The 11,052-nt window shown below is 49.1% G+C and overlaps 1 protein-coding gene across 7 annotated transcripts in view; it reads left to right on the top strand.

The window, feature by feature from the left end:
* The first annotated feature begins 2,118 nt into the window (after positions 1-2,118).
* L3MBTL2 (L3MBTL histone methyl-lysine binding protein 2) overlaps positions 2,119-11,052 on the top strand; it is a 25,324-nt gene continuing 16,390 nt past the window's right edge. The window contains exons 1-3 of one of the 7 annotated variants that reach the window (XM_009217378.4): positions 2,132-2,318; positions 6,411-6,648; positions 10,153-10,286. In XM_009217378.4, coding sequence (XP_009215642.1) covers positions 2,295-2,318; positions 6,411-6,648; positions 10,153-10,286 — 396 coding nt within the window. In that variant the 5' untranslated portion in view covers positions 2,132-2,294. Of the gene's footprint in view, positions 2,319-6,410; positions 6,649-7,100; positions 7,251-10,110; positions 10,287-11,052 lie in introns of those variants that run through there. The other 6 variants (XM_003905598.5, XM_009217380.4, XM_009217382.4 and 3 more) reach the window with 6 other exon arrangements.

The following is an 11,052-nucleotide window of genomic DNA, read 5'->3' as shown; positions in this document are numbered from 1 at the left end:
CTGCCTCAGCCTCCCGAGTAGCTGGGACTACAGGCGCCCGCCACCTCGCCCGGCTAGTTTTTTGTATTTTTCAGTAGAGACGGGGTTTCACGGTGTTCGCCAGGATGGTCTCGATCTCCTGACCTCGTGATCCGCCCGTCTCGGCCTCCCAAAGTGCTGGGATTACAGGCTTGAGCCACCGCGCCTGGCCAAATTTTTGAATTTTTAATAGAGATGGGGTTCACCATCTTGGCCAGGCTAGTTAAGATCTCCTGACCTTGTGATCTTCCCACCTTGACCTCCCAAAGTGCTGGGATTACAGGGGTGAGCCACTGTGCCCGGCCAGGTCTATGAGTTTTAAAGATCGCCTGTGTGGATTAAAGGTGAAGATTTAAAAAGGGTGACCATGGGAGGAGGAGGTTGCAATGAGCAGAGATCCCACTGCACTCCAGCTTGGATGACAGAGGGAGACTCCATCTCAATCAACCAATCAATCAATAAAAGAAAGAGGGCAGGGCACGGTGACTCATGCCTGCAATCCCAGCACTTTGAGAAGCCAAGATGGGCGGATCACTAGGTCAGGAGATCGAGACCATCCTGGCTAACACGGTGAAACTCCCTCTCTACTAAAACTACAAAAAATTAGCTGGCATGGTGGTGGGCACCTGTAGTCTCAGCTACTTGGGAGGCTGAGGCAGGAGAATGGTGTGAACCCGGGAGGTGGAGCTTACAGTGAGCCGAGATCGTGCCACTGCACTCCGTCTGGGCAACAGAGCAAGACTCTGTCTCAAAAAAAGAAAGAAAGAGAGAAGGAGGGAGGGAGGAAGGAAGGAAGGAAGGAAGGAAGGAAGGAAGGAAGGAAGGAAGGAAGGAAGGAAGGAAGGAAGGAAGGAAGGAAAGGGTGACCACTTGAAGGGCTGCTGAAATGGGCCGGTGGCTTGTATTAGAGTGGTAGTGGAGGAAATACAGGATATATTTTGGAGGTAGAAAAACCAACATATTGGCAGCATGGATACAGGGGTTTAGGGTGGAAGGGGTTGAAGGAAAGAAAGACATCTAGGAAGAGTTTCACATCTCCATGGTGGACCTCAAATTTAGGCATATGTTTTGTATGTATTCAGCCTCCACATATTGCATTTAAAGTCTCAGTTAATTCATTGGGACACAGCATAGCATAGGGAAGGAATTTGTACTAAATTTGGAATCCCAATCCTGTGTGATCTTGGAAAGTGCCTAAACCTGAAGAGCCACCACTTCCTCTTCTTTCAAACGGTGATAGGATGTGTAAGGGTGTGAAAAGATGTTTGCAAAGCTCCACAACAGCACCTAGAACTCAGGGTGTCTAAAGAGGTTGTGGGAAACCCTAACGGGATGAGGTAGAGAGCCTCAGATTCAAGGTTTTTACCCAGGAGGGAGTGGTGCATGAGGAAGGTTGCAAGATTTTGAGGAGGCTGGACATTTACAGCATTGAGAAAAAGAATATTCCAGTTTCAGCTGACGCGGTGGCTCACGCCTGTAATCCCAGCACTTTGGGAGGCTGAGGCGGGTGGATCATGAGGTCAGGAGTTCAAGACCAGCCTGGCCAAGATGGTGAAACCCATCTCTACTAAAAAATACAAAACTTAGCCGGGCTTGGTGGCGGGCGCCTGTAATCCCAGCTACTCGGGAGGCTGAGGCGCGAGAATCGCTTGAACCCGGAAGGTGGAGGTTGCAGTGAACCAAGATCGCGCCACTGCACTCCAGCCTGGGCGACAGGGCAAGACTTCGTTTCAAGAAAACACACACACACACATACACAGTATTCCAATTTCTTTCTTTTTTTTCTTCTTTTCAATCTGGAGTATTTCAGTCTCTGCCTGAGTTGGAAATGAGTCCCTCTTCTATGCATCCCAGCAAAAGGACACCTTAAATACCTAACCCGGGAGAGTACGAGGTTATTCCTGGAGTCTGGAACAGTGACTATCATAGGTGCTCAGTAACCGTTTAGTGAATAACATCCCAATGAAGTCAAGAGGTTGGCGTAACTGGAACAGTTGGCGTGAGGCGCACCAGGTTTCCAGCGTCCCTGGTTTCCACGTCACTATGGTAACGCCCCACCCTGCACACCCAAGGCGAACTACAATTACCACAAGCGCCCGCGGTTTCCCCGCCCAAAGGGAGAGAATGGCGCGAGCAAGCACGGAACCGGCTTTTCCTCCTTCCTGCAGCGTGATTGGCCCGCGGCTCAGGAAGGCGACCAATGAGTGCTCTCGCGGAGAGCGACGAGGCCAATATGGCTTCCTGCACCTGGTGACGCTTGGCGAAACTGAGGTCTCATGGAGAAGCCCCCGAGTATTGAGGTGAGGAGAGGACTTAGCGTGACTTGGAAGGGGAACCCCGAGATCCTCGCTCCGTGGACCCTTCTTTAGGGCTTTTAGCGACGTCTGGAGGATGGAAGGTGGAAGGATGGATAAACTGAGATAGTTAAACTGAGCCAGGGCCAGAGGCGACTGGCGTTGCTTTTTGCTCCTCTCCTGCTGGGGCCAATGTTCGGCGAGTTCAGGGAGGAACAGCCGTCCCTGGCCTGGGGGAAGGGGAACTAGGTTTAGGATGTGAGAGCTCCTGAATCTTCTTTATCCTCATTGTCTCGTGGCCGTGTTCTTTAGGGCTTGTGAGGCCTGTTACATGAGGTGGGAAGTGAAGGGCGATTAAGGTTGGCTGAACATCACTCCTTGTCTGTAACGTTCATGTGCATTATCTTCCAGTACACTCACAGGAATTATGTATTATTCTTTCGTCTTTGTCGTTTAAGCCACTGAGGCTTAGAGGTGGTGCGACGCTCCAGGAAGTTACCCCGGCTGGAAAGTGAAGGAGGTTGGCTCTAAGTCTGTCCGCCTCCGAAACTGTTATGCTTTTCACATTGTACTGCAACCTGGAACCCACTCATCCCTTTTGTTTTTTCTTTCAGACGGAGTCTCGCTCTGTTGCCCAGGCTAGAGTGCAGTGGCCCGATCGCGGCTCACTGCAACCTCCGTCTCCCGGGTTCAAGCAATTCTCCTGTCTCCGCCTCCCATGTAGCTGGGATTACAGGCATGCACAACCACACTCGGCTAATTTTTATATTTTTAGTAGAGACGAGGTTTCACCATGTTGGTCAGACTGGTTTCGAACTCCTGACCTCAGGTGATCTGACTGCTTCGCCTCGACCTCCCAAAGTGCTGGGATTACAGGCGTGAGCCACTGCACCCCGCCTCATCCTTTAATCATTTGGTTTCTGGGCACTTTATATTTGTTTTAAGAGACGGGGTGTTCCTCTGTTGCCCTGGCTGGAGTGCAGTGGTTACTCACAGGCGTGATGACAACACACTGCAGCCTCGAACTCTTGGGCTCAAGCAATCCTCACACCTCAACCTCCTAAGTAGCTGGGACTATAGGTGGTCTCTGTCACCCTGCCTGACAAGGGTACCTATATTTGAACTGTTTCCTTTCTAGCATATTTGCATGTATAGTTGCAAATATAAAGTGGAATAGCTCAAACATTCTGCAAGGGTAAAGGAAAATAATAATGTGGAGAATAAGAATAGCATGTCACACTTTTAGAGCTGTTACTGACTGCTGGAAATAGAACTAGGCTTTACATATCTTAATCTTCATAAGAATTATCTAAAGAAAGCTTATTATCTCTCTTGTAATGATGAAGAACTGAGGGTAGCAAGATAAAATACGCACAAAATCACACAGTTAATAAATGTTAGAGCCAGGATTCAAACCTAGGCAAATCATAGTCTGTGCTTTCAACCAGTAAAAGTTGGCAACGTTTATTGAGCACTTACTATATGCAAGTCACTATTCTGAGTGCTTTGCCTGTATTGTCTCTTACTTCTCCCCCAAATCCTTTTTTTTTTTTTTTTTTTTTTGAGACAAAGAGTTGCTCTCTATCACCCAGGCTGGAGTGCAGTGGTGCAATCATAGCTCACTGCAGCCTTGACCTCCCTGGGTCAAGAGATCCTCCCACTTCAGCCTCCCTAACCACCACGCCCAGCTAATTTTTTCCAGTTTTTGTAGAGACAGGGTTTCCCTATGTTGCCCAGTCTGGTCTTGAACTCCAGGCTCAAGCAATCCTCCTGCCTCGGCCTCCCAAAGTGCTGCGATTACAGGCATGAGCCACTGTGGCCAGCCCCCAAACCCTGTGAAATAGGTGGTACTATCCTCATTGTACAGATGTGGAAACTGAAACACTGCAAAATTGACTTGCTGCAGGTCATACAGCAAGTAAGCACTAGAGATGGTATTTGAGCTCTTCACACCTTTTTTTTTTCCCCTTTGAGACAGCGTCTCCCTCTGTCATCTAGGCTGGAGTGCAATGATGTGACTATGATTCAGTACAGCCTTGACCTCCCAGGCTCAAGCTATCTTCCCACCTCAGCCTTTTGAGTAGCTCTAGAGATAGTATTTGAGCTCTTCACCACCTGGCTTTTTTTTTTCCCCTTTGAGACAGCGTCTCACTCTCTGTGCATCTAGGCTGGAGTAGCAATGGCATGTGACTATGATTCAGTACAGCCTTCACCTCCCAGGCTCAAGCAATCCTTCCACCTCAGCTCCAAGGAGCTGGGAATACAGGCACATGCCACCACACCTGGCTAATTAATTTATTTTTATTTTTTTGAGACGGAGTCTGGCTGTCGCCCAGGATGGAGTGCAGTGGCACCATCTCGGCTCACTGCAAGCTCCGTCTCCCAGGTTCACGCCATTTTCCTGCCTCAGCCTCCTGAGTAGCTGGGACTACAGGCTCCCACCACCACGCCTGGTTAATTTTTTGTATTTTTAGTAGAGACAGGGTTTCACCCTGTTAGCCAGGATGGTCTCGATCTCCTGACCTTGTGATCCGCCCGCCTCAGCCTCCCAAAGTGCTGGGATTACAGGCGTGAGCCACCACGCCCAGCTGAGTCAAATATTTTTATTTTATAGATGAGAAAATTGAAGCCCACAGAAGTTAAATGACTTGCTCAAGGCCCTATAGCTAGTTAGGATCAGAGCTGAATCTAGCGCTATAGTACACCCCAAGATGCCACAGTTATCTGTGTGTCATCTGCCTCTCCGATCCTCTTTGGAGCAGTCTGGGTCCCAAATTAACTTTTCTGTGACTTAAACTGTTTCTGAGTTGAGATCATTTTGATGTAATATTGAACAGAGAAGACATTTCTTTTTTCTTTTTTTTTTTTTTTTTTGAGACGGGGTCTCGCTCTGTCACCCAGGCTGGAGTGCAGTGGCCGGATCTCAGCTCACTGCAAGCTCCGCCTCCCGGGTTCACGCCATTCTCCTGCCTCAGCCTCCTGAGTAGCTGGGACTACAGGCGCCCACCACCTCGCCCGGCTAGTTTTTTGTATTTTTTTAGTAGAGACGGGGTTTCACCGGGTTCGCCAGGATGGTCTCGATCTCCTGACCTGGTGATCCGCCCGTCTCGGCCTCCCAAAGTGCTGGGATTACAGGCTTGAGCCACCGCGCCCAGCCGACATTTCTTTTTTCTTTTTGAGACAGAGTCACTCTGTCGCGCAGGCTGGAGTACGGTGGTACGATCTTAGCTCAATGCAACCTTCGCCTCCCGGGTTCAAGCAGTTCTCTGCCTCAGCCTTCCAAGTACCTGGGATTACAGGCGCCTGCCACCACACCCGGCCAATTTTTCTATTTTTAGTAGAGACAGGGTTTCACCATCTTGGCCAGGTTGGTCTTGAACTCCTGACCTCGTGATCCACCCGCCTTGGCCTCCCAAAGTACTAGGATTTCAGGTATGGGCCACCATGCCCGGCTAAGAATTAATTTGTAATATATATCTTCTACCCCAGAAAGTCTTTGTGAAGTACCTTAGGATATTTCACTTTTTTTTTTTTTTGAGATAGAGTCTCGCTCTGTCACCCAGACTGGAGTGCAGTGGCACAATCTTGGCTCACTGCAGCCTCTGCCTCCTGGGTTTAAGCGATTCTCTGCGCCAGCCTCCCGAGTGACAGGGACTACAGGCACCCACCACCACACCTGGCTCATTTTTTTTTTTTGTATTTTTTAGTAGAGACAGGGTTTCACCGTCTGGGCCAGGCTGGTCTCGAACTCCTGACCTCAGGTGATCTGCCGGCCTCGGCCTCCCAAAGTGCTGGGATTACAGGCGTGAGCCACTGCACCCGGCCCTCATTGTTACACAGTATTCTATTTGAACCATGTTAAAATATCATCATTTGTAAATCCACAGAGGAGCCTAGTGAATTCCTAACACATATTTTCTGTCTTGTTAAGCTGTTGTATTGCATCATGGTGGAGAAATGTGGAAATAGGAGTAATGATCCTGGTATTTGGAAGGTTCCCGGGAGTGTGAGGGGGCTGATAGCAGATCTGCAGCTTCTCCCCCGTGCACTAAAGCCAACCATAATTCTTTCTACCTGGTTTGTGTCATCCTCCATTAGGAGACCCCATCTTCAGAACCAATGGAGGAAGAGGAAGATGACGACTTGGAGCTGTTTGGTGGCTATGATAGTTTCCGGAGTTATAACAGCAGTGTGGGCAGTGAGAGCAGCTCCTATCTGGAGGAGTCAAGTGAAGCAGAAAATGAGGATCGGGAAGCAGGGGAACTGCCGACCTCCCCCCTGCATTTGCTCAGCCCTGGGACTCCTCGCTCCTTGGATGGCAGTGGTTCTGAGCCAGGTGCCTTCAGAGTGTCCCCTGAGGATGGAGAGGAGTCAGAAGATTATAGAGGAAGAGGGGGATGGATATAGGCTATATGGGCAGAGCCATCCATATGTAAAAGGCTGTTAACTGTGATTTCTAAGGGAGCAGATGTGTAAGGATCTGTAAAGGAGACAGAAGCACCCCAAGTAGCCACAGCAGTACTTCCTTTGCTGAATCTTTTTTTTTTTTTTTTAAGACTTGAGTCTCGCCCTGTTGCCCAGGATGGAGTGCAGTGGCATGATCTTGGCTCACTGCAACCTCCACCTCCCGAGTTCAAGTGATTCTCGTGCCTCAGCCTTCCAAGTAGCTGGGACTACAGGCACCCACCACCACACCCAGCTAATTTTTGTATTTTTAGTAGAGGTGGGGGTTCACCATGTTGACCAGGCTGGTCTCAAACTCCTGAACTCAGGTGATTCACCCACCTCGGCTTCCCAAAGTGCTGGGATTACAGAAGTGAGCCACTGTGCCCGGCCCCAGTCTAATTTCACATTGTGACTTCATTCATTCTTTCATACAACTAATGTGTATTCAGCACAGTTTAGATGCCGCTGAATAACACGGTGCTGCTTTTTTGTGTAAGTATATACAGTGGATTTCCAGCCTGGATGTTAGAAGATAGGAAACCTAAAGTGTTTTGGTTCTTTTCTGAGAAGGGACAAATAGCTTGTGGCTTGGAAGTCAGGGTGGGAGTGGGGAGGTAATACACGATAAAGTGACCCTGGGTAGGAGGATTGGGTTGGGGGCGGGCAGATGAGAATCCCTGTGGATCATCTGGAAGCCAGTTGAGTTCAGAAATGTGATGCTTGGACAGCTGCTGAACCCCTGTGTCACAGCCTCCCATGTGTGGGCTGCCTGTGAAGAGAGGCAGGCTAGTCTGTGATGACACTGCCATCCCTTGGATCCCAAACTTTTTTTGTTTTGAGACAGGGTCTCATTCTGTCACCCTGGGCTGGAGTGCAGTGGTGTGAAAATGGCTCACACTGCAGCCTTGACCTCCTGGGCTCAGGCAGTCATTCCACCTGAACCTCCTGAGTAGCTGGGACTACAGGCGTATGCCACCATGCCTGGCTAAGTTTTGTGGGTTTTTTTGTAGAGACAGGGTTTTGCCATGTTGCCCAGGCTGGTCTTGAACTCCCAAGCTCAAGTGATCCCCCACCTCGGCCTCCTAAAGTGCTAGGATTACAGGTGTGAGCCACTGCACCCGGCCCCAAACTTGTTACAAGAGTAATCTAATACTCTTTGCTGTTGAATCTTACTTCCTTTTTTATTTTTTTTTTATTTTATTTTTTGAGATGGAGTCTCGCTCTATCGCCCAGGCTGGAGTGCAGTGGCACAATCTTGGCTCACTGCAAGCTCCGCCTCCCAGGTTCAGGCCATTCTCCTGCCTCAGCCTCCCAAGTAGCTGGGACTACAGGCGCCCGCCACCAGGCCTGGCTAATTTTTTGTGTTTTTAGTAGAGATGGGGTTTCACCATGTTAGCCAGGATGGTCTCAATCTAACCTTGTGATTCGCCCACCTCGGCCTCCCAAAGTGCTGGGATTACAGGCGTGAGCCACTGCACTCAGCCTTATTTCCTTTCTATTCATGTTGTCTTCATCCCTTGCCTGTTTTATCTTTCTCTCTTCTATCCTCTTCCAACCCTTCTTTTAGAATCTTAGGATTTAGAACTAGAAGGAACCATTAGAGACCACTTAGACCAGGGATTCTGCACATTAGAATCATCTAGGGGAGCTTTTAACAAACTATAGGTGCCAATCTCCCATCACAGACCATTAGAATTTTAGGTTCAGGTTTTTTTTTTTTTTTTTTTTTTTTTTTTTGAGACGGAGTTTCGCTCTTGTTGCCCAGGCTGGAGTGCAATGGCGCCATCTCAGCTCACTGCAACCTCCACCTCCTGGGTTGAAGGGATTCTCCTGCCCCATTCACCCAAGTAGCTGGGATTATAGGCGCCCAGCACCACGCCTGGCTAAGTTTTTTGTATGTTCAGTAGAGATAGGGTTTCACCATATTGGCCAGGCTGGTCTATGAACTCCTGACCTCAGGTAATCCACCTGCCTCGGCCTCCCAAAGTGCTGAGATTACAGGTGTGAGCCACTGTGCCTGCTCAGGCATTTTTAAAAGCTCCCCAGGTGGGTCTAATAGTGAAGTCACGGGCCAGGCGCGGTGACTCACTCCTGTAATCCCAGCACTTTGGGAGGCCGATGCAGGCGGATCACCTGAGGTCAGGAGTTCAAGACCAGCCTGCTCAACATGGCGAAACCCCTACTAAAGATACAAAAAATTAGCCGGGCGTAGTGGCACACGCCTGTAGTCCCAGCTACTCAGGAGGCTGAGGCAGGAGAATCCCTTGAATCCGGGAATCAGAAGTTGCAATGAGCCGAGATGGCGCCACTGCACTCCTGCCTGGGTGACAAGAGCGAAACTCCGTCTCAAAAAAAAAAAAAAAATGAAGTCACAATTAAAACACTGATCTAGCCGGCCGTAGTGGCTCACGCCTGTAATCCCAACACTTTGGGAGGCCGAGGTGGGCGGACCATGAGGTCAGGAGATCGAGACCATCCTGGCTAACATGGTGAAACTCCATCTCTACTAAAAATACAAAAAAATTAGCCGGGCTTGGTGGCGGCACCTGTAGTCGCAGCTACTAGGGAGGCTGAGGCAGGAGAATGGCGTGAACCTGGAAGGCAGAGCTTGCAGTGAGCCGAGATCGTGCCACTGCACTCCAGCCTGGGCGACAGAGTGAGACTCCATCTCAAAAAAAAAAAAAAAAAAAAAAAAACAGATCTAGTTCAGTCCCTTTACTATATAGATGAGAAAATAGAGCCATAGAGGTTAAGTGACTCTGGCACTTTTTCTTCCTATAAATTTTTTCTCTTCTTTTTTTTTGAGACAGTGTCTTATTTTGTTGGCCAGGCTAGAGGTACAGTGGTGCAAACATGGCTCACTGAAGCCTCAACCTCCTGGGCTCAAGCAGTCCCCCCCTCCACTTTAACCTCCCAAGAAGTTGGGACAACAGGCGTGTGCCATCACACCAGGCGTTTTTTTTGTTTGTGTTTTTTTGCAACAAGGTCTTGCTGGGTTGCCCAGGATGGTCTCGAATTCCTGCCCTCAAGCAATCCTCCCTCTTTGGCCTCCCAAACTGCTGGGATTGCAGACAGGAGCTACCATGCCTGGCCTCTTCTCACTTTCCTCTCACAAACTTTTCAACACTCACCTATTCCTCCAGTTGTCCTCATGGATTTCCATTAGCTCCTCTGTTGACATATGCAGCCAAGGGAGGCCAAGCAGCAGCACTTTGTTCAGGTAGATTCAGGATATACATGCCAGTACCTCCCATTCCTTCTCTTACTCCATTAGCCTTGGTCGGGGCAGGGGCTCACCTGGTTAATGCAGTGCCCCAGGTTTTGAAGGGCCCATCATTTTGTTTGCTTTGAGGTGGCCGTATCGGGTGAGTCATGTGCTAAGTTCTCTTCCCAGCTGTCTGTGAGATGTGTGGTATCGTGGGTACAAGGGAAGCCTTCTTCTCCAAGACCAAGAGGTTCTGCAGCGTCTCCTGCTCCAGGAGCTACTCCTCCAACTCCAAGAAAGCCAGTATCTTGGCTAGATTACAGGTGAGAGGCAGTCACCTGGGTCCTTCCCAGGGCCTTTGGTGCTGAGATAGGAGCCACTAATTGACTGAAGGCAAGGGCCAGGAAAGTTTGAAAAGACCCTTGCTGGTGGCCAGCTGGTATTTATTATGTTCTCAAACTTCAGTGGACAGAAGAATCCATTTATGGAGCTTTTTAAATTATAGGTTCCTGAAGCTACCGTCCATTCCCTACCCTCATCCCCCAGAGTCTGGTGTATTCGGTACATTTTAAACAAGAACTCTGGGGGAGTCTGACACCCTTGGTCTTCACCCCACACTTTTATACATCCTTTGAAAGGAAGCTGGGAAACAGGCCCAAGTTTCACCAGCCATGGTGGCTTCAGGAAGTCCGTGCCTTGTCTGACTCCATGTCACAGGCAGCTACCTAGAAAGTCTTGCCAATTTTCTAAATTACTGACATTTATAGAATTTTTAGAGATGGAAAGGTTCTTGGATGTGGTGTTGAATCCACACATTTATTAAGTATACTGAAGTCCAAGGAGGTAGAATAACATACCTAGTGTGGCTCTGTACGAAGAGAATGGCAGAATTGAGGCTGGAACCTAATCTCAGGGGCTTGATCTTACATTGTTTCCCAGTAGCTGTGACCAGCATCCACAACACTGCTTCCCAAATTTGCCTGCAAGCTGGGATCACGTGGAAAGTTTAAAAAATATTGATACTGATCGGGTACAGTGGCTCACGCCTATAATCCTAGCACTTTGGGAGGCTGAGGCGGGTGGATCACG

The sequence above is a fragment of the Papio anubis genome, chromosome 16, assembly GCF_008728515.1.
Source record: "Papio anubis isolate 15944 chromosome 16, Panubis1.0, whole genome shotgun sequence".
Lineage (NCBI taxonomy): Eukaryota > Metazoa > Chordata > Mammalia > Primates > Cercopithecidae > Papio > Papio anubis.
Note: the sequence above shows the minus strand (reverse complement) of the source record. Positions and strands in the feature narration are given on the sequence as shown.